This window comes from Mesocricetus auratus, unplaced genomic scaffold (genome assembly GCF_017639785.1).
Source record: "Mesocricetus auratus isolate SY011 unplaced genomic scaffold, BCM_Maur_2.0 Super-Scaffold_100004, whole genome shotgun sequence".
Lineage (NCBI taxonomy): Eukaryota > Metazoa > Chordata > Mammalia > Rodentia > Cricetidae > Mesocricetus > Mesocricetus auratus.
In genome coordinates this window covers 112166300-112190707 of record NW_024429189.1, presented here as the reverse complement: position 1 = coordinate 112190707, position 24408 = coordinate 112166300, and the positions used below count along the sequence as shown (strand labels likewise).

Below are 24408 nucleotides of genomic sequence, written 5' to 3'. Positions count from 1 at the left end.
AGGGACAGTATGGGCTTTATGGTACCTACTAGAGCCTCATGTGAATCACAGTATATAGTGTCTTGGGGACATCTCTCAGGGCTGCTTCCAGTCAATATTATCCCATAGATCACTTCTACATTTTCCTAGTGCCATCTTAGGATCCCCCAATAGATTAATTTTGCCTTGTAATTGACTTAGGAAGCTTTGAGATTAATAGAGAAATAGGAATTGTGCAATACAAGAAAATATTATAGGACACAGAATCATAGAAATAGCCATAATGGAATAGAATAAAATAGTAACTACTTCAACTCAGCAAGTTTATATGCAAAAGATAGCGAAAAGGACATTCTTCTGAAGATTAGTGAAGAAAATGAATTGAACTGGGATTCTGTGGGGCAGACTCTGAGATTGCCACATCTAATGAGCTTATACGTCACACCCATGCCACCAGTCCACAGACCAGACTGTGGACAAGAAGAATAGAAAAACAAGATAAGTCTAAAGAACTAGCTCCAATCTCTGCATACTTCACTGGCAAAACATTTCCATGGTCCTTTGTAAAAATCATTTTAGAAAACCCAACATATTCAAAGTATTGCATCTAAGGAGTTCAGCTGGACTATAGTAGGTGCACAGGATGAGTAATAAAAGTCTATTTACCAAGCAAACAGAAAATGCAAATAAGTCAGTATAATTTGATTACTTGGATGATTTATAAAGTAGGCTTCCAATCACAGTTATTCACAAGAGATAATGAGGGTCACTATACAATAGTTTGTAAAAAAGAAACTGTGGTTTCAGACCTGAATGTTAAATCACTATAACTAGGCTCAAATATATCTTCACTAACATTTGGCTTTGAGAAGGGCTTTGGAGCTTCGTCTTGGTTCAAGTCCTGCATTCAGCTCAAGAGGCATGCATGCACTTATTGAGTTTTCCACTCTTCCAATTTGCTTCAAATGTCAGCCAGACATTGCATGGCCTATACTGAGTTCTTTGGCATTTTCTCAAGTAGTAATAAGAGAACCAGCTTCGATACTGCTCTCAATTGGCCAAGGTCAACTTCCGATAGTAGCCACTATACTCCTCATCTTCCTCTGCAGCTCTTCCGGAACCACTGTACTGCCTGGTAGCAGTTCCTGGGCCAAATGAGTTGTTTCTGTTGCTTTAAGGCCCATTTTGAAGTCAAGTAAGCAATCAGTTCAAAATTGCTTTTGGTTTAACATCATCTTCATAATATAAAATAAATATGAGATAAACAGAATACATTATTAGCAAAAAACAAAGTGGGAAAAAGCTCATGAAGGTGATGTGTAACATAACCACAATTACTTAAGAATGCATTGTAATACCAAATGACAAATCTCAATAATGAAAAGACTGGAACCACTTTCATACCAGCCTCATATTAACAAAGGGGGACAATCCAAGATGACACAACACAGATGTAAAAATTCTCAATACTTGCAAGTCAAATTCAAGAATATACTAAGAAGATATACACCATGACCAAGTTAATTTCATTCCAGAGATACAAATATACTTCAGCACAGACAAATCGACAAATATACGGCGCACATAGATACACATAAACCACATGGTCACTATCAATAGATACATCAAGGACCTTTAACCAAGTTCACCGTTTCTCCATGATAAGAGCCCTAGAGGAACTAGGAACAGAAGGAATATACCTCAGCATAGTGAAGGCTATATATAACAAACCTATAGCCAACATTGGGATGAATGAAAAAAAGAAATGAAAGCCTTTAATCTAAAATCAGAAACAGGACACACTTTTCTACTCTTATCCAATATAGTACTGGAAGTCTTAACTAGAGCAAGAGGAGAAACAGAAATAATAGCAATAGAAATAGCAAAGAAGCCAAATTATCCCAATTTGAAGACAATATAATTCTGTACTTAAAAGACCCTAAAGACTCCACTGGGAAACTCTTAGATCTACGGAACACTTTTTAGCAAATTAGCAGAGTACAAAAATCAACATATAAAAATCAGTAGTTTTCCCATATACCAGTAATGAACCTGCCAATAAAGAGATGAAGAAGGTACATAGCCATTCACAAGATCTTAAAGAATAAATACCCCAGGAAGTTAAAGATCTCTGCAGCAAAATCCTTATTTTTAGTGTGTGTGTGGTGTGTGTGTGTGTGTGTGTGTGTGTGGTGTGTGTGTGTGGTGTTTGCACATACATGTGTACTCAGAGACCAGAGGAGATGTTCAGTGTCATGTTCTATCATTTTCCATGGTATTCTATTCACACAGTGTCTCACTGAACCTGGAGCTTGGATGGTGGTACCCAAATTCCAGGGGTCCTCCTGTTTCTTCCCCAAATGCTGATGATACATGCACATAACACTACATCTGGCTTTTTACATGAACTCTGGATTTGAAATCAGGTTCCCATGCATATGTAGAAGCATTCTGACCCACTGAGCCATCTTTCCAGCTGTGCAATAGAAAGATTAAAACACCAAGGAAGGAAATGGAAGGCACTAGAAGATAGAGAGACTATCCATGCTCACGGATTGGCAGAATATATATGAAATTACTGAAAGCAGACTACAGATTCAACACACTCCTCACCAAAATCCTGACATTATTTACAGAACCAGTTAAATATTCCTAAAATTCCTAGGAGACAGCCACAAAATCTTCAACCTATAGTTTGTGCTGCCTGAAGAGTGTTCTGGGACCAGAGCCTAGCAGAATCCTCATTAAAGACACCAGAGAGACTTCATCCAGCACCTGATGGGAGCAGATACAGAGTTCCCTGGCCAAACATTAGGCAGAGCTCAGGGAGTCCTGTAAAGGGGAGTGAGGAAGAGCTGGAGGAAAGAGAACCAGAGAGCTCAGGGACACTAAAAGAACATGGGCCTGTACAGAATCAACTGACCGGGACTCACGGGGGTGCACAGAGATCACAGAGCCTGTAGAGGACTGACCTACGACCTCTGCACATATGTTAGGGCTAAGTAGCTTGGTATTCTTGTGGGACTCCTAACTGTGGGAGCAGGGGCAGTGAGACTCTTTTGCCTACTTAGGGGACACTTTTCTTCCTACTGGGTTGCCTCATGCAGCCTTGATATGATGGTATGTGGCTGGTCTTATTGTAAATTGTTATGCTGTGTTTGGTTGATGTCCCCTGGGAGGCCTGTTCTTTTCTGAAGGGAGGTGTGGGGGGGTTAAGATTTCAGGGAGAGGGGAGGTGGGGGGTAAGAGGGAGCAGAAACTGCAGTTGGATGTAATATATGAGAGAAGAATAAAAAGAAAATCCTAGGGAGAACAAAAAGACCCCAAGCAGGCAAAGAATCCAAAGCAGAAAGATCAGTGCTGGGAACCTTACACCTGACCTCAGATTATATTACAGAGCTCAGGTCTGCAAACAGCATGAGACTGGTACAGAAACAGACACACACAGCAATAAAATTGAGGACCCAGAGGAATGCTCCCATGCTGCTAGAGCCACCAAGCTTTAACAAGAAGTCAAAATGTACACTGTAGAAAAGATGGCTTCTACAACAAACGGTTCTGGAAACACCAGACAACTACATAGAAAAGAATGAAACTAGGTCTCTCTCTCAACCTGTACAAAATTTAATTAATTTATTTATTTTTCATGTGGTAATCATCCACTCTTTATTTCCAACCTCATGCAATTCATTTTTTTTATTTTTTAAATACAAACCCATATTTTTATTTAAGTTAGAAACAAGCTTGTTTCACATGTTAATCCCAGATCCCTCTCCCTCCCCTCCTCCCCCGCCCTCCCTACCAGGCCCCCCAGTTCCCCACCCAGTCTCCACTCTGATCCCCAGGGAAGGTGAGGCCCTCCATGGGGAGTGCCACCATACAATCCCACTGCTAGAGTCTGGGAAATAGAACCTTCATCCAGAGACTGACGGAAGCAGTGGCAGACACCCAAAATTTTAATTTAAAGGAGATTAAAAAGCTTAATGTAACACTCAAATCTCTGAAACTGCTAGAAGAAAACATAGGGGAGCATTTCAAGATGTCTGTGTAGGCAAAGTCTTTTCAAAAAGGACTCCACTAGCTAAGGAAATTATACCAAGAGTTGACAAAGAGGGTCTCATGACATTAGAAAGCTCCACACAGCAAAGGAAACAGCTTACAGAACTATACATCGGACAGAAGATTAATACCTATAATCCATAAAGAACTAGAAGAACCCTAATGCCCCCAAATAATTCAACAAACAGATGGGAAAATTAATAGAACACACAGTAAAAATTCCAATAAACATTTGAAAATGTATTCTATATCCTTAGCCATTGGGGGACACAAACTAAACCACACTAAACATGCATCTACATTGAGCTTACCATCATCAAGAATAGAGATGACAACAGATGCTGGTGAAGTTATGAGAGAAGATGAGCCCTCATTCACTGTAGATGGGACTGTAAGTTGGTACAGCCACTGTGGAAACCAGTATGGAGGTTCCTCAAATACCTGAAAGCAGAACTACCATACACTTTGGCTGTACTGTGATACATACCCAAGGGAAAAGCACACCACAGAGATTCCTACACATGTTCATTGCTGCCCTGTTCACACCAACGAAGATATGGGACCAGCCCAGATGTGTATCCTTGGATGAATGGATGAAGAAAATGTAGCATACAAATGCAATGGAGTTTTACTCAGTCGTAAGAGGAGTGAAAGTATGTCATTTACAGGATAAAAAATGGAGCTAAGATGTTCATGGTGAGCAAAATATAAGCCAAACTCAGAAAGGCAAATACCACGTTTTCTCTCATATGTAGAATATATACACACTTATTTATAAACACATGCATACAAGAAGTGAAGGCAGGAGAGCTATGAGGTGGGAGAAGGGGATTTAAGGGGAGGTGGAACGAAGAGAGGTGATGGAAGATAAGAAAGGTAAAATAGCGCTTTTCTAGATGAGTAATCTAGAGTTAGCTACATGTATATGTGAAATGAAAGCAGAAAGGAGACTATTTGGAGAGATAAAGGCAACTAGTCAGAAGAGGGAGGATGAGGAAGGCAGTGTGGGGCAGAGATGAGGAAGGGAGACTGATACAAGTGTATGAAAATGTCATAACGGAAGCTATTATTTTATATCCTGAGTAAAACATTAGTAAAAATAAATAGTACATCCCCATTGGAGACAGTCATCCAGTGTATTTCAGGCCTGAACTTACTATGAAGTCCTTGCAGGCCTGAAACTCCTGACAATCCTCCTGTCTCAGCCTGAGTGTTGTAATTATAGGCTGACACACATGGACTAGCTTTTTTTTTTAATCTCTGTTCATTCTTTCTTTCTTGGTGAGACAATGCTTCCTGCTCCCTGGGCTTCAATGTGGTGCTCTTTTTCTGGAACTAGTGTTGCCCTGATGACTGACATGTACTTTTTTAATCTGAGAATAGGGAGTTCATTGTGGCCTTGCCTAGGGTTGATCAAGATCCTTACCTAGGGCAGCAGAACCTGAGGGTTCTATGATGTGACTCCCCATCAGTAAAATGATGACAGGGTGGCTCTCTGGGCCACATGCTTCAGCAATGACTAGGAGTACAGGTAGGCTAACTACCAATGATACTCTTTCTTCATTCTCAGTGGTTAGAGTTCTAAAATGTCTTTCTAAGAGCAGTACTGACAAGAGTAAATAAAACACCCAGATGTCCCAAACCAAGAGCTTTCTGTCCCAAAAAGTCAGGCAGTGACTGGTTGGCTATCCCATCAGAACTGCAGCTTCAGAATAACACAGGACCTTAGCACTGTGAAATAATCCACGACTCCCAGAAGTATGCCTTCAGGCCTGTTCTCCCCTAATCAATCTTGTACACCACAATCAACCTTCTATACCAAAAGCCAGCAATTTAGTCCTTTATGTTCCTTACTCTAAGTAGACTGTACTCCCTTTGCTAGGTCAACTATTGACTCTCACAGAGGCCTGTGCGTTGGTAGAGAGGGATAGAAGAGAAGGCCACACCATCCCTGGCTCTTCCTTGGTTTCCTTTCCAGCTGTTTCCCAGCAGTGCCTTAGGACTCAGATGTGGAAGACATGGGAGAGAAAAGAAATCACCTGCACCTGCCTTTACCCTGCATGACCTCGCACTCCCTCCCTCATGGGGTTCCTGGCAACTGGCAAAAGAGCCAAGAGCAGGGCTTCCAGCTTCTGCCAGTGCAGACCTGTGCCTCTAGGGAAGCACCTGCCACATGTCATCTGGTATTGGCGACTCTAGAAGCATGGCATGGGAAAGATGCAGGGCTGATTTGAGGCCAAACAACCAAAGACATGAGGATGTGTTCCCATAGATACATGGATGGACTGCAGCTAAGGTTCAGCAGAACTTTAGAATAAAATGAAAAAACACATAACCCCAGAATGCCGAAGCAGGAGTGGTGGCATATGCCCCCAATTCCAGCAAACTGGAAGACGGATGGAGAATCACAAGTGTGAGGCCATGCTGGGAAACACCCATTAAATTCTTTTTAGAGATCTAACCTCCTAGTCTCCTGCACGCTCCCAAGGCCTGGAACGCAGCTGGGTGCTGACTCTGAGAAAACCACATCAGCTTACTGCACCCAAGCACTGGCAAGGACGGCTGCAACAGCGGCAGAGGGAGTGCGCACCGGCTGCCTTGAAAGGAAGAGACGTGTACTTTTGCCATTTCTTACACAGAAAAAAAATGTGAGAGCAAAAAGTGTCTGTTACTCCCCGAGACAACAGGCCTGCCAGGTCTGGAAGAAGAGATGCCTGTGCTGAGCTTCGTGTGGACTTCCCAGAAGAGCACATAGTAAGTCTATGACTGCAACCTCAAGAGTCCAGGCCACGTCCTCCTCCGCCCCCAATCTTGCTTCTAAAATGTGGGTTTAATCTTCATAGGTAGGTAGCGTTTGGTGAAATGTCTACTATTTCATTGAAGGCCAAACTGTGTATAAATTCAGTTCAAGTGGCAAGTAAACCAGTCAAGTGAAATATGCAGTAAGTTACTATGGTGATTGCTAATTTAAAATAATTAGAGAGAATAATGAGAAAACTATTTCCTCTCTCAAGGATTAGAGATCTGTAAGCTGATCCCAGTCTCCTTCCAGTGAACATAATCTCTGTAATGAAGATGGAGAATTGTGAATGCTTTAAAGGGAGTCTCTGATTGGGGAATTTAATCAACCCAGCACTTACACCACAACTTATATTTGTTCTTATTGAATCTAAGTCGATTCCATAAGAGGAAAATTACATGTGTATATCTTAATGTAATCATTTTAAGTGAAACATTATTACAGCTAAATTAAGATTTAAGACCTGTTGATAATCATTTCTTGATTTCCCCAACTTCAAAACTCCACCCCACTAATTCATCACTCAGATATGGGCTGAATAAGGCTTGTAGCTCAGAGTCTTAGGAGCAGGAACCCAGCAGGAGAGTCAAACACTCCAGCTACAGTGTAGCATCCACAGGGAAGTAAATGTTCACAATTTTCCTTCCTGCCATGAAACACTGAGTGGTCAGAGGCTTGGGGCATTTGAACTCTGTTGTGAACTTCAGTAACAACACACAATGTACTTCTGGTTAACTGAGGTCAAGTTCTGAAGCATCAGACATGCTGGCTAGAAAATTAAACAATAGACTGACTCTTTTCTTTTTCAGGTTAATGTTCTAACAGATGAGCAAGCCACTCACTGGCATCGGCTTATCTTCCTGATAGTCAGGCATGAGCATTTGTTGGGGCCTGGTGGTGGTGACGTCATCAGCTAACTTCGCCCAAACCCCACTCATCCTCTGAGGCTGCTAACTGTTGGCTTTAACAAACAAATAAAATAAAGACAATGATTTCTCTGGTACTTGGGCCAGTTAGTAAAAATAAATCCCATTTTATCATGTTGTATGACTCAGGGCATGATGGGATTCTATTTCTGTGTTCTATTGCTGTGAAGAGACACTATGGAAATTCACAAAGTAAAGCATTTTATTGGGACTTGCTTAAAGTGTCAGGGGTTAAGTTGATTATCGTCATGGTGGGGACCATGGCAGCACATGGGCAGATATGGCAGCTGAGAGGTCTACATCTGGATCTGCAGGCATCAAGGAGAGAGAGACTCTGGGGCTGGCTTGGGCTTTTGAAACCCCAAAATCCACCCTCAGTGACACACTCCCTCCAACAAGGCCACACCTCCTAGTTCTTCTCAAGTAGCATCACTCTGTAATGACCAAGAATTCAATTATTTGAGCCTATGGAGACCATTCAAATCACCGCAGATAGCACCTTTAAAGGTAAACTATTGTTAAAAACCCATGCTGGTGGGGGTGTGAAGTAGGGGAACACTCATCCATTGCTTTTGTGAGTGCAAACTTGTGCATTCAGTATAAGAATCCCTGTGGCAGTTCCTCAGAGAGACGGGAATCAATCTACCTCAAGATCCAGCTATACTACACTTGAGCATGTACCTGAAGGATGCTTCATCCTAGGACTGAGACACTCACTCAACCATGTTCATTGCTGCTACCTCTTACAGCAGGTGGGAACAAATATAGTGACCCACAGCAGAGAGTGAGAGATCTTGGCCCTAAAAGGGGTGTCTCAATCAAATTCCTCCCTCTCTGGACTCAGGAAACTGTAGAAAAATTGAAAGAGTATAAGAGCCAGAGGGGATAGGGAACAAGTCGGTCTAACCACAACAGAACTGATGTACAGGTCCTTGGAGCATATATTATGGCTTCCAGTTTTTTGTTTTTCATGGGAGTCCTGTGAGACATGTGTGTTTGTGTGTGTGTGTGTACACATGTGCAGCTTATATGTGTGCTTTTTATTTGCTTTTTCTTGTTCGTTTGTTTTGTCCTGCTAAGTTTTGCCTATGTTTTATGTTATTATTGTTGCTTAGACGCCTGGTTGTTGTCTAATGAGAAACCGAAAGGTTTTGATTTGAATGGGAAGGAAGGAGGAAAGGATCTCAGAGGAGTTGGGGGAGGGGCCGTGGTCAGAATATATTGTATGAAAAAGTTCTACTTTCAATCAAAGAAAATCAGAACAAAATAGAATAAACAAACAAACAAAACCCTGGATACCTTTCTAAGAGTAAATGAGGGAGAGTTAGTAGGCACAGGGGTGCTGTTGGTAGGAGATAGAGCTTCAAATGTTCTAGAGCACAACAGTTGCAACAACTAGTTGGATATTTCAAATTAGCTGGTAGAAAGGGACTTTGCTGGAAACACAAAGAAGGGACAGATAGGAGATGTGCTAGTTACATTTTATATAGTGTTTTGAAATATCACCCATATCTACTAAATATATACACACTATGTGTCATTTTAAAGTGGAAAAAAGGAGAGACTTTTTGTTGCTTTTTTTTTTTACAAGAGTTGATGAAGAAATCCAGTCTGAAAGAAGTCAGGAAGTACAGGATGATTGCCAGGGCGGGAGCCCAAGCTCTTAGACTCCAACCTAGGGTTACTGTTTGGAGACTCGGTGACCAGGTAGACGGGGAGAGACTGGTGAAGCTGGAAGTCCTTCGGAACTGCTCATGTGGAAATGGACTCTAAAAGGTAGTGGCTGAGAGAACAGCATGGAAGCCACACAAACCTGCCTTTCCCCCGGGGTTGTGCCCTAATGTCTGGCATGGGGCTGGAGAAGTTCTGCCTGCTATGCCATTTCTAAATACCTATATTTGATGTACAGTCAAAACTAGCCCCCAGGGCTGGGGCTCCTGCTGCCCAAGGCAGATGATCTGAGTTTAGATACCTGGGACCCACATGGTAGAAGGAGAGAACCAACTCCATGGAGTTCTCCTGTGACCTCCACACATGTAAAAGTGTGCTGCATTTGTTTCTGCTGCATTTGTTTAACAATGCAAAGATGTGGTACATTTGTTTTATGCTGCATTTATTTAATGATGTAAAGATGTGTTGCTTTGTCTGCCTAAGGTGCCTGACTGGTCTAATAAAAAGCTGAACATCCTATAGCTAGGCAGTAGAGGGATAGGAAGGCCTGGTGGGCAGAGAGAATCATGTAGAAGGAGGAATCTAGGCTCAAGACAGGAGAGAACGAGAAGAGAACAAGGTACTCGAGTAAAAAGGGAGATGCCCAGGGCCAGTCAGCCAGACAGCTGCCAGCCAGACATGGAATAGGACACACAGAATGAAAGAAAGGTAAAAAGTGCCAAAGCAAAATGCAGATGAAGAGAAACAGGTTAATTTAAGTGATAAGAGCTAGTGGCACAAGCGTAAGATAAGACCGAGTACTCATAACTGATAATGAGTCTCCATGTCATGACTTGGGAGCTGGTTTGTGACCCAAAAGAAAGCCTGCCACACACACATATCTTGGCATGCTCCAGCTTTTACATATACAATAAATAAATGTAATAAAAATTTGTTAGGCATGGTGGTGCACAGCACTTGAGAGACAGAGATAGGCTGACATATGTGAGTTGGAGGAGTTTGAGGCCAGCATGATCTACCCAAGGGCAGATAAACTATGAGTATAGATGTACCAGTTACATGTGGAATCTCAGACTCACATCTCAGCCCATTTTGGAGCTTTAGATTCTGCCTGCCTGGTGTGGGCTTTAGGAATCTAAATCCTTAACAAAGACTTAATGTGATTCTTATGATCACCTTGATAAAGTAAACAAATGTAGAAGAAGACCATCAGAGATTTTGGGAAGGGGTCATATGGTACCAATTTTATACATTTTAAGCCTTACAATCTTTGCTAAGATACTCAACGTTGTAAATGAGGCACAAAATACTCCCGAGGAAGACATGAAAGTGAATACAGTTGTGATCCAATGAGTTTAGCGACAAATCATTTGTCCTATTCCGTACCACCTCTAATGTTCCACTGATTATGAATCTGAACAGCTGTGCAATGGTTGGCAAACCAACTCAAACTGTTTTATCAAGTGGAGAGAGAGTCCCCCATGTTTGAGCAATTACAAGGCTTTGGGAAATCAAACCAATAATGGCCACGCAACGGCCACAGGAAGAAGACACAAAGGTGTTCTTAGGAACTGAGCATGGTGCTGCAGGAATGGCTCAGTGGCACACAGCACTCGCTGCTCTTCCAGAGGCCCGGGCACCAGTTCTCAGCATCAACATCTGGTGAGTCACGACCAACTCTAACTCCAGTTCCAGGGAGTCGATGCCTTCTGGTCTCCATGGGAACCTGCATGCATGTGGTGCACATAAACTCACACACACACACATAAACTAAAAACACATAAATGGTACAAAAAAAGTTTATCTCTCAAAAATAAACATAAATGACTAAACAGCATGAAAGAACTCACCAAAACACCAGTGTCTCTAGGAATGAAATGCCAACACTGGATGCACCAATCACAACGATTCTGGCATTGACAGTGACTTTCGGTTCTAATGTTAGTTTTCTGTTTGTGTGGTATAAGGCATAACTTGACTGCAAGAAAACAGAGAAAAAAAACTTGAGGAAAATGTATTTGAATTAGTGCCCCAGATGAACAATTAAGGCACTACTAAGTCAACCCTTTGCAGGAAATCAAACCCAATAATGGCTGTGCAACAGCCACAGAAAAGTGGATATATAGGTGTTTTTAGGAAATGAGTGTGGTGCTGGGCACATAAACTCACACAGGCGCATGCCAGTGCTCACGAGCACACACACACACACACACACACACACACACACACACACACATTAAAAATGAATATTTTAAAATGTCACAATATAGAAATTTGATTAATATTTGGGCTCTATCACAAAATGCTTAATTTTAATGTTTTTGTTTTAATGCAAATATTTCATTAAGACCCACAGCTCTTAGTGATTAGAGATGTCAAGGTAAATAATCCTACAAGACAGCCAAGCTATTCCCTGGGAATTGTAGTTCCCTGTCTTTCCTTATGTTCAAAATGTTGAATGAAATTAATTACATTACCTGAAGCCAAGGAATTTATTCGCCTCTATGTCTTTCACATCATTTAACACAGCCAGCCCTCTGTAGTCAGCAGACCCTTGACAGTATTTGTTGAATGATAAGCATTTGCTGAATGACAAAAATGTGTTGGATTCTAAGTGTTGTTCAGTCTCTCAGAGCCTCAGTATCAGGGAGACCATAGCTATGGTACCATTAAAATCCATGTTTGCAAAAGTGATCCTGATAAGTTGCTTGGTTTATTTATTCTGAAGAGACTGGACAATAACAAACAAAGGCTTTACAGAGAGGGAGTGTGTATCTGGTAGATGGAGGTGTAATTTTTGAAAGAAAATTATACAACACACTGAAAGTCGCTGGCTCTATTTTGAATTTGACACACACTTTTATTGGGTGATTTGGTGATACTCTGTGTCTAGAGGATTATAATTGCCACTCACTTCAGTGGAGGTCAGAGTCAGTGGAATGACTCTATCAACATTAAATCAGCTGTAACTTGTTCACTGGATCAGAAAGCTCACATCCTAGCAGATGAAATCCACTTTTCATTTTCTCAAAATCCTGTGCTCTTGGGAGTTGGAAGTCCAGTAAGCTGATGGGAGAGTTCTACTTTAAACTGCCATCCTATTCACCCTTCAGTGCCTTGGGTGTCATGTCCACCGGCTTTACCACTCACTGTAGCATGAATAATAGTTGGTCTTGATAATAAAAACCCAGAGACAGATATTGGGGTTCAAGCTGAAGATCAGAAAAGCAAAGCAGTCAAGCCACTAGAGAGTTCTTACCTCTCTACCAAGGCTAGGACCAAAGAGGGGCAATCCTGTCCTCAGCGTGACTGCAGACTACAATGCTCTCCACCAAACCTCGGACTGCTCCAAGACGTCACTGAGCTCCTGCCTTATATTCCTCTTTAATGCTGGGATTAAAGGCATGTCATCCCAAGTGCAGGGATTAAAGGTGTGAGTTCTGTTTCTCTTTAGACTGACTCACTCTCATGTAGCCCAGGGTGACATTGAACTCCCAGAGATCCATCTGCCTCTGTCTACAGAGTTCTGAGATTAAAGGTGTAGCCACCACTGCCTGTCCTCTATGGCTGACTAGTAGCTTAGATGTGTGGCTAACTAGTGACTTGTGTGTGTGTGTGTGTGTGTGTGTGTGTGTGTGTGTGTGTGTGTGTCTAACTGGTGGCTTAGCTCTGCATTCCGATCTTCAGGCAAGGTTATTTGTTAGATCATAAACAAAATATCACCTCAATTCACCAAGTAACATCCAAGATGGGGATAACCCCTCTATGAAGTTCTAGTCAGTCTAGCAATATACAGGGAGAAAAAATATTTAAAGGGATTTTAAACAAAGTTGGAAGCATCTAGATGCTCCATAATTAATACTGCCAGCATCTCTTAGCACGTTTCATTTCCTACCCCTACTTTCAAATTGATAGCATAGATTCTGGGAGACTGAGCCCACATCCATCTTAAGAAGGGGACTAAGGGACAAATCATAAAACCTTAATACCTGCTCTACAATTGGTCCAGCATAAACATGTTACCTGAGTTGGCCCAATCAGAGTGAAGCCAAGGCCTTCCTACTTCCTAAACAGTTGCCCAAGATGCAGATGGGAAGCCTGAAATGGCAATCATCACAAAGAGAAGCATCCTTGGTTGGAACATCAAGAAAATCACAGAGAACTACAAGAGAAATTATTTTCCCAAAGCCCATGTTTACCTTTGGATTCTTCTGTAACATAAGCCATGAGTATCAGTCACACATTACCACCATAGTGCTTTATAACAAATACTCCAAAATATAATAGTTTAAACTGTGAGTTTAAAACTGTGGTTTATTCTTACTCATAAAACTCTGGGTTAGCAAGTGAATTGATCTAGGTCTCCATCATGTAGATTCCTGATCAGCCTTGTCTGTCTGTCTGTCTGCCCTCCCCATATATATGGGTAGATAGAGATATCTCCTCACTGATAAGTTACATAATCCAAACTCCTCCTTACTCAGTGTTTAGCCTAGCACATTAAACATGTAATCTAGGTTGGCCTAATTCGAGTGAAGACCAGAACTGTGGGACTTCACAAGATGCAGGTGTGAACCCAAAAAGGCTACCTTATTCTCTGCTCCCTGCCCTCACCCCGCATGCACCACTTCTGATGAGAGACAACTGGAGCTTATCCCTATAGTAGCAATGGTAGACAGGTGAAAATCAGCGATGCTTCCTATTTCCATCCAAAACAAATCTTATGCTGGAGCCCAGTACTCAGATGGGTAAAATTACTCACCTCTAATGGAAGAACCTCATGTCATGCAGCAAAGGCCACAGTCTAGGACAGGCTGAAAGGTGGGAATGACAGAGTTCACTGCCTTTCCTCAGTCACTTAGGCCATTGTGTTTCTTACATATGCAACTGAAAACTTCCTAGGTTGATACCTTTTCTACATGAAAATAACAGAGGAGAATACATATGCTTCAAATAAACATCAGATATCCAAGACATCAAGCCCATGCTGGTTTGTGTGGGTACTCCAGGGTTCCTCACACCCTGGCCTACTGTTCTCAGCTTCATTCCTGAGACAAGCAGACTCTGTAGTCCACTTAGCCAGTTCTGCCCGGCTTTGGTGGTGCAGAGAAGAAAAAGTAGGAAGTATGGAAGTTATTATGATGGCATCTCACTGCAGGTCTAACTAACAAGCATCTTAACAAAGGTCAGAAGCCAAGCTTCCTCCCATTAGCAGGTAGGCTCAGATATTCTCTTCCACCGTGGGAAGTGTAAGCTATCACTGAACTATGGGCAGTAATGAAATTCCCTGGTAAAGAATTAGACATCATTCATGAAACGGCTCCAGTATCGCAGATACAAAGGCAGGCAGGATGAACAGAATGGCTTTTGTTTCCTGCACAATAGCGGTAACACCAACAGCTGCTGGGCCTCAGAAATCACCTTTCTAACTGCTAAATATGCAGAGTAGCTTTGGGGTGTCAAGGGTTAGAGATCAGTAACAGGTAGGAACAGTGTCTCAGAAGAGTGAGCATGTATCACAACGGTCCTCCAATAAACCCAATTTTGTCCCCAGGTTTTGACTAAAAACACACTGTTGCCAGACAGGATGACCTCTCCTGAAATAACAAGGAAAGCAATTTTCCTAAAATTAGTGGATGGAGTTATAAATGTTCAAGATTTTTTCTTCTGCCCAGTATACAAGCCTCCCTCAGCAATAAATGCAAGAGAAGGCCACTGCTTCTGCTTTTAGAGGGCTTGTTTTTCCTATAAGCACAAAGCAAGCTGTTGTTTAGAATCTTTCCTTTATGTTTCTTCTGGCCAGGCTAGGCAGTGCACAGCTGTTAACCAGTACTAGCGAGGCTAAGACAGGAGGACCATGAGTTCCAGGCCAGTCTGGTCTACACAGCAAGACCCTTCCTCAAACCAAACAAAACTGACAGGGAAGCCCCTCTGAGCCACGCCAGCAAGGGTTTTTTTCACCCAGAGCATCCACCAAAAACAAAAGTCTCATGAGTGGGAGGTCCTATTGGGGTTAGATTACCTTAACCATAAATTCCAAGTGAAAGTCATTTGTTACTATTTGCTTTACTTATTATTTTTTAATATAGACTCATGGAGCCCAGACTGGCTTCAGACTCACTATGTAGACAGACTTACTTACTCTCCTGCCTTCACATCCCAAGTGCTGGGACGACAGGAGTGTGCCAGCACAGCCATTTCTATGTAACACTCAAGAAAATTCAAGTCGATGTGTATGTCAGGCAAGCAGTCTAGCAAATTAGCTACATCCCAACCCTTTGGCTCACCTTTCAAGCACATAAATTAAATGTACCTTATAACCACAGTATTTCCAGAATAAGCAGAGGGGCTGTTAGCTTGTTATGTATATAACAAAGTGATGCTATGGAAGGAAAGTCAGATTCTTCTCTCTGCATCATCTTGTGATATCGCTGACTCTATTTTTCTAATGGCGCTAAGTTAGAATCTTAGACAAAAGGCTGGTTCCCAACGTTGGCATGACTGTGTACTCCTGCAGGAAGGAAGGACTAACCATAGTCCACGATAGATACACTAGACTGGTAAAGCTAAATGGTCTTTAAAATTGACATTGACTTTGGTAATGACATTAAAATATAACTTTAAATCCCATCCCTAAGGTAGGAAAAGAAGTGATAATATGGGAGACCCAGTAGAGATACTTCTGAGCTGAACTTGGAGGCTGGGGAGGGCAAGGAAACACACAGACCAGGTGGGGGGGGGAACTGAGAAGAAGGGCTGGTAAGAAATTGGAAAGAGGGTTTTCATTTCCTATGAGTGTCTGTGCATGGAAGACTGGCTGTAAGCATAAGCCACCAGGAAGAATTGTTGGTTGAATGTTAACTTTTTTCATTACATAGTGTGTGTGAGAGAGAGAGAGAGAGAGAGAGAGAGAGAGAGAGAGAGAGAGAGAGAGAGAGAGAGAGAGAATGTGTATTCAGACCCACCAGTTTGTCTCCCAGCACTGGGATTGTAACCATGTAACAGCATGCTTGGGTTTTTTTTAAAGATTCATTTTCTTTTCTTTATATGTATTAGTGTATGGCCTGCATGTATGTAGGTGCACCAGGTGCATGCCTGGTATTTGTGAAGGCCAAAGGGGATACCATACCCTCTGGAACCGGCGGTACAGTTTTCTGAGAACCATCATATGTGTGCACATGGGCCCTCTGCAAGAATGAACTGTGGTCTCTAAACTGCTGAGCCATCTCTCTAGCCCAGTGCTTGGCTTTTTAAACGTAGGTTCTGGAGATTGTGCTTAGGGACTGATGAATACAAGGCAACCACTCTACCAACTAAGCTAGCTCCCTAGCCTTCATGAGCCCCCTTTGAAGGAGTGTTGACATAATTGTTCAGAATTGTTTTGGTTAGTTCTCTTTCTAGTTACCAAAATGACTAAAAAAATAACGTAGGCATGCTTAGAAATACTTAGTTGTAATTCTTTTTATGATAGAATGATACTGATGTGCACTCTCGGTTGAGTTTGTGCTGTGACTCACTACCAAGAGACAGTAAATACATGGTTCTGAGATTTGCACATTTACTACCTGTTCTATGTGCCTGATACAATTTTACCTGAGTATACAGACCTGAATTCTGTTGTTCTATTTTAGTTTCTTTATTGCACTTGTACTGAGTCATAACAATGAGAAAACATTATGAAAATCTATTTTAAAAATAGATCCAGGGTTCTGTGAGTCAAAGGTTTTTATGCAAAAGCCTGACCTCCCACCCACAGTTTGATCCCCAGAACCCCACATAAAGGTGGGAAGAGGTATCTGACTTCACAGAGCTGTAGCATGCATGCACCTACCACACATTAATAACAAATAAAACCATTTTTAAAATAGACCCAAAATCTGAAGTTACTAACCTTATAAATAAGCTAGTGAACTAGAAAGCAGCTAAAATAACTATAAACAGCACCACATATTAACTACAAAATGGCAATGTCTTGGATTCTGTTCTTTCTATGGGCATTTCTTTTGAAAGTTATGATTGATTTCTGGAATAGACTGGGTGCCATCAGTCTATCGTGGGTGAGGCTTTTTATTTTCTCCTTCCTTCCTTCCTTCCTTTCTCCCTCCCTCCCTCCCTTCCTTCTTTCCTTCCTTCCTTTGTTCTGACCCTGGTAGAGGTTCTTAGCCTCTTCTTCTTAGTTTGTTTGGGTGTAAAATGGAAATAAATTAATTACAGTCAGACCTACTTCCTTGGCAGACAGACATATGGACGTATTCACTAAAGAAAGTCTTCTAGCACTCAGAACTTTCCAGGCAAAAATGTCACACAAGGTGAAATTGCACATCTTCCCTCCACGATGCCATATGAAAATGTCACACAAGGTGAAATTGCACATCTTCCCTCCATGATACCATATGAAAATGTTACACAAGGTGAAATTGCACATCTTCCCTCCACGATGCCATATGAAAGGCAAATCTTCGAAAAACACATTTTAAAAGGGCAAAACAATAAGCTCAATTTTCAGCTCATCCCCATATGTATACAGCTTTTTTTGCTACAGAAAGCTTCTGAGACTTCAAAGGGAACTCAGTCTACACACAAAATGGAGGATGCAGAGTCTAACCCATTAGGAGTAAAATTTCTGAAACCCTTAATAAGAGTGCTTTTGCTTTATACATGCAATTTTCCTCTCCTGTGCTTCCCAATTTGCTGCTTTGTCTTTGAGAAATCCTCTGTTTTCACAAATTGAATAAAACAAATGATGACAGATAGACCAGTGCTGCAAATGTCAGTGTGTGTGTGTAAGTTTCAAAGTTCAAAGTTCACGAGTGGGACCTCTTTAGGGCAAGGTATTTGAGTCTTTACCAAATAAATAAAAGGTGGTTTGTGTGGCCACTTAGGAGCAATCAACTGAAGTACCTTCCACAGATACAACAGGCAGTTTCACCAAGGCGCTCATGTTAAAATTATTCTTAAAAATTCAAATGCCGATATGAATGCCAGCACCTTAGTCTGGTAGAGTATAGGAAGTCTGTGGAGACAATGCTGTGATTTTGAGCCTTATTTGATGAGGCAAGAACAACTCTGCAGCATGGAGATTTCCTTTAAAAAATGCAAACTATTCTTTAAATGTCTGTTGAGGACAACAGAGACTTGGCTTCCTGATTGACACTAGAAGAGCATACATGAAACTAATATGTGGGCCAAGAACGGACTCAGCCATTGAATGTCTGCTCACTGCCATTTCCCCACCCTGTACCAGATATGTCAAAGTGCCCACTGAATGCCTGACTAACACAACATAGGAGGGGCGAGAACTTATGCTGACTCAGGGTGCAGAATACAAGGCCCATCAGGGAAGAAAAGGCATAGCATTACAAACAGTTCACTGCTGTGGCAACAGGAGCTTGAGGCAGCTGGGTATACTATAGAGAAAGCTTGATCTAGAACCTGGCTGAGCTAGAACCCAGAAAGCTCACCCTGTATACACCCTCCAGCTTTGTTCCACCTCCGATATGGTTCCACAACTTCCCACAACAACTCTCCCAGCTGGGGGCCAAGTGTTCAAAACAAGGAGACTGTGCAAGAACTTTTCACATTCAATCAACAACACTCATTAAATATTTGTGAAGGGAACCCAGCACTCATTTTTTGCCTCTACAAAATATTAGTCACTTTACCCAGTATGCTTTCTCATTTAAGGAACTATCAAATCTCCATTTCCTTTACAGTCTTCATATTATTCCAGCAAGGAATGGGAGCTTGATGGATTTTGGTGCTATTCTCATGAACAGTATGTATCCTTGCTGACGAAAGGTTCCTGTACCCGTTACAGTTATGCTACAAATGACATAATGCACAAACCTAACTGCAAACAGCTGTTGCACAAAAAATAAAAAACCCAGAGACTGATATTGGGGTTCAAACTTGCAGCTGAAGATCAAAAAAGCAAAGTAGCTGGCCACTAATCCTTACCTCTATCTCAGGTTGAAGGGGCTGACCCACGAACTGTCCTCAGCATGGCTGGAGACTTCAATGTCTTCCTATCCTGGAGAATGAATGCCTGATACTGAGACCTTGTTCCTGTCTTATATACCCCTCTTGAGCCCTGGGATTAAAGGCTTGAGCTCTAATTCTCGTTTCGACTGATTCACTCTAATGTATCCCTGGGTGGCCTTGAACTCAGAGAGATCCATCTGCCTTTATCTCCTGAATCCTGGGAAACTACCTACTGACCTCTATAGCTTGTGGCTGACTTTGCTTTCTGAATCCTCAGGCAAGTTTTAATAAATCATAAATAATACATCACCACAAACAGCCTAGAGAGGATGGAAGATGATTTCTCACTTATGAAGAGTGGAAAGGATGCAGCCCAGGACTCTGTGGAGGCAGGACCATGAACTGATCAGAGATACAGGTTTGTGTCTGTACAACTTAACTCTCTTATTGCATGACTTCTATCTATAAGTATGGTCCAGGTTGATGGGGGATGTCCTTCTATATATATGTTTGTCTTATTGGTTGATGAATAAAACACTGATTGGCCAGTAGCCAAGCAAGAAGTATAGACAGAGTTACCAAAAGAGGGGAATTCTGGAGAAAGGACGCAGAGAGAATCTGCCAGGAAGACACCATGCTGCCAAAGGAGTAACATGCTGGATTATTGGTAAGCCAAAGACTTGTGGCAATACGTTTAATAGAAATGGGTTAATAATTAAGAGAGAGCTATCCAGTAAGAAGCCTACGCTATCAGCCAAACAATTTATAATTAATATAACGTTCATGTGTTTATTTGGGGCTAAATGGCTGCGGGACCAGGTGAGAAAGAAACTGTCCACACCGAGTGGAGGCTGGAGACTCATCCCAGGTGGCACCATTACCTTGTATATGGTTGCCATGGTATTACTAGGTGGGGACTAGGGATAGGGTGCGGCTACGCAACTATAGTCTTTACTAAAGTCCCTTAAGCTTCTCTCATGAGTTACTTTCAGCTTGCATTTTTTCTTATCTACTCCGTCTGTGCCAGCCCTTCTCTCAACCATATTTCCTACTTGTTGTTATCACTATTTTTGCAGAATTGACCTGTACCAGTTTTTCTTTTAGGCTTCCCCGTTATTTTATTTATTTTTAAACATTTTTCTTAGTGTACAAAGTAAAGGGATAATGACATTTTAATATCATTATGACATCATGGTTCAGATTCACCCTCCCATCACCAACTCTTGTTCCCTCTTCCTGCTGATCCCCACCCTTCTCCCCCCAAAATTCCCTCTCTGTTTCATGTCATATGTGTATATATATATAAATAAATATAAAAATCTAGGTTCCTTGTATGAGAGAGAATATGATATTTATCTTTCTTTCTGTCCTCTCATTATCCTCTCTCGTTCTGCCTTCCCTTTAGACCCCTTCCTCTCCACAGTCTATCCTCCATGTCCATGTCCTATTTATGTAGACATCACCTACATATCTAGATTCCACATGGAAAACATGTGATAGTTGGGTCTGTTTTGTTTTGCTTAACACAAAGATCTCCAGTTCCATTCTTTTTCCTGTAAATGGCATAATTTAATTCTTCTTTGCACCTGAGTTAAGCTCCGTGTGTTTATATACCACGTTTTCTTTATCCGTTCCATCTGTGGATGAGCGTCTAGGCTGGCTGCATATTGGGACTGTTGTGAATAGTGTACAGTAAACATGGCTGTGTTACTGTCCCTATAGAACACTGACATAGATTTTTTTTTGGATATATGCCCAGGATTGCCTAGCTAGATCATATGGTAGTTCTATTTTCAGATTTTTGAGGAACCTTTGTATTGATTTCCATAGTGACCAAACCAATTTGCATTCTCACCAGCAGGGACTAAGGATCCTCCTTTCTCTGTAGCTCCATGAGCATTTGTTGTCATCTGTTTTCTTGATGATAGCCACTCTGACTGGGCTGAGAACGTTACAAAGGCGGTTCATTTTGCATTCCCCTGATGGCTAAGGCTATTGAACATTTTTCTCATATTTTTATTGGCCATTTCTGTTTCTGCTTTTAAAAACTGCTTGTTCTATTCGTTTGCTCATTTATTGATTTATGATTTGCGGCCATTTTATAACAGAAAACTATGTTTTGTGAGTTGAATGGAGTGGCTGTCATGGTTTTATCAGTTCCAGTTTACATGTTTTTTCCAGTTTGGCATTCCTGAGAGCAGCCATGCAGTCATGCACACCTTGACAGTCACAGTGGGACAGGCAGCCATGGTGACATGGCAGTCTTTGTTTAAGGGTGATTTCACAGTTACTGTTTCCCAAGAATTGTGGGCTGGGTATGCAGTATCTTGAGCTTAGCTGCTTCTGGTAAAGTTTTCTAAAAGATTATAGCATGATTTGGCATTGAAATAAACAATTATTTTGTTTCCATAAAGGCCAGAGACGGAACAGCAGGATACAATGAAGCAAATATTGCTTACTGGAGGAATGGCGTCATTCCACATTTCCTTGCAGTGCAACTACTGGGTGTGTTTTTAGGAGCAAAATGATCTCAAAAGTAGATAAAGCTATGTTATACTTTGTTACTGAGACTCAGGTAGAATATTCTCCCCATCACCCTGAAAATAATGCACTTAAAGATAACATAAACAGTTTCCCTTCTAGGAAGAGATGAGAGGAATTTCAAGCCATACTTTGCATGATTGATACATGTGCTATTTGCTGAACTTGTATTCAGACGTTGTGTCATAGTTTAATTGGCCATATTTGTTGTTGTGCATGGTACATGAAATAAAGTTGATAATGTCTTGGATTTGATATGATTAGGGGTTAATCTACTTTTTTAAAATTAAATAGTATTCTGAGCAAGTAACTCATATAGCTGTTAAAAACATGACAGGTTTTGTACAACACACAAACACTTGCAAAGGAGACTCACTGTTGGCTTCTAGACACTGCTCAAAACTATTAATCCCCAATGAACAGAATATTAGTATCTGCATCAAGATGATGGTGAGCAGCTCCGGGTTTCCCCTCTCCTGCCACACACAGTGTCAAGGGTGTAGCACTGCCCTTTGAGGCTCCATAACACTCCCATCGAAGCCTGTCTGGAGAGTATTTGATGCTGGGAAATCTTACCATCACTGATGCCAAACACAAAGTGGGGAAATTAGTTTTCTGGAATGAGCACACTGTGAGAGGCATCGATGAGGTAAATACAAGGCAGAGAAATGTCTTACAAAACCTATTGGATTTGCATCATCCTAAAAGTACAACCTATGTATCTCAATTTTTTAATAAAACACCATAATTAGAACATTTTAAACTCACCCCCTCTGTGCATTTGTGTGTGTTTGTGTGCGCGCGCGCCCGTGTGTGTCTAAGTGCACACCTGCCACAGCACACATGTAGAGGTCAGAGGACAATTTGTAGTCAGTTGTTCTACCTCGTGGGTTCTGGGGATTGAACTCAGGCTGTCAGAATCATCCACAAGTGTCTTTACCTGCTGAGCCATCTCACCTGTCCCAGGTACATCTTTTAAAAAACAAAAACTTGCTGACTTAGCATGTGGCTACCTAATCATTCACAAATCTATATGCCTAAAAAACAACTGCCCATATTAGCATTTCAAATGAGAATGCAGCCCCGGACCTTAGAAACAACTTCAAAGGTGACTGAAGGCATTCTTCCTATTAAAACTATGCTCTTCCAAAATGATGACGGGTATCTAAAAGTAAAAACTGTCCCTCCGTATAAAGCTCATTAAAATCAGGAAAAGGCAACTAGTCTGCCTCTGCAAACCTCATCTCTACCCTCAACCTTTCACACTGAATGCTTGACTCCAAACAAACGCAATTTCAACCATATCAAGGAACTCACCAGCTGAGTGACCTCAAGTTCAGCTCAGTTCTGACACCTTCTTCTTGGGCTGAATGCTAGGGCCTCCTCCCAGGTGCATTTTATTTGCTAATGGCAAGTCAGGTTTGTCACCTGGCTTCTGATCGACCACCAGTAAGGTGAAGATTCCCAAGACCCGTTCTCGGTGGCTCAGAGAACTTAAGAGAAACAGTTTATTAACCAAGTCATGAGGATAGACCTAGCTGGATACACTGAGCGTGAGGGTCAAGAGGTTTCCACATGACCTCCAGATCTGCTCCCTTGGCTTTGGGTTTCTATGGCTGCTTAAACCATTGGCTGTTGGTGGCTGACATCACCTGCCAGTCCTTCATATTCCCCATGGTTGGAAATGGGCCTGAAATTAGTCTTTTCAAAGTTACTACCTTTATAGGGATGGAGGCAAAAATCCTGTCATCTGGATGGCAGTTAGCTATCATCTCTCAGCTGATTTTTCAGAAGGCTGGAACTTCTAGACAAGCAACCTAGGTCTCAGTTTGATCATTTGAAATTTTAACGTCATCATTTGGGGTCTGCTTTTGTCATGGGTAGCATCAAAGCCATTCTAACTCGTTGGTGAAATGGTAAGTACATATAAAGCAATGTAGACTACATATGTGGCCATGTGAAAAAAATCTCTTCACAGACCTGACCATCAAACTGTTAGCGGAAGCTTAACCCACCAGCTAACTATGGCGCCTGAATATAGTAGGCACTGGCCTAAGAGCTGAGGTATGACTGAGGCATAGCTTTTGCTGCAAGAGGTGGGGACACAGGAAGACAAATAAGATGTTGTATATGTGGGAGGGGCAGTCTGTTGGGAAGCTACTGCTGTGTAATGAGTGAATGGAAAATGCACAGGATTTAAGGAACAAGTGCTCTTTAGCGCCTGGGACTGTGGTCTGCAGACTGGGCAGAGCATTCTCTGGATGCAGTTCCGGACTCAGCTGGGAGGCCCTGGAGTCAGCTGGTCTAGGATGGCAGGAAAAGTCAGGGAAGGATTCCCAGAGAAAGTGACAGCTGAGCTGGATTTACAAAACACCAACAGAATATTTGCAGGCAGACAAAGGAGAGAACTTGCTGGGTGGAAGGGAAAAGCCGGAGCAGGGCTGAACACTG

General features: G+C 41.8%; 1 protein-coding gene across 5 annotated transcripts in view; it reads right to left on the bottom strand.

Annotated features, from left to right (window-relative positions):
• Positions 1–24408, bottom strand: part of Cfap61 (cilia and flagella associated protein 61) — a 287339-nt gene that overhangs the window by 121803 nt on the left and 141128 nt on the right. For 3 of the 5 annotated variants that reach the window (XM_040746434.1, XM_040746435.1, XM_040746436.1), the window contains one exon: positions 11286–11413. The exons of the other annotated variants lie outside the window; for them this stretch is intronic. In XM_040746434.1, the coding sequence (XP_040602368.1) occupies positions 11286–11413 (128 nt within the window). The remainder of the gene's footprint in view (positions 1–11285; positions 11414–24408) is intronic. 5 annotated transcript variants of the gene reach the window in all.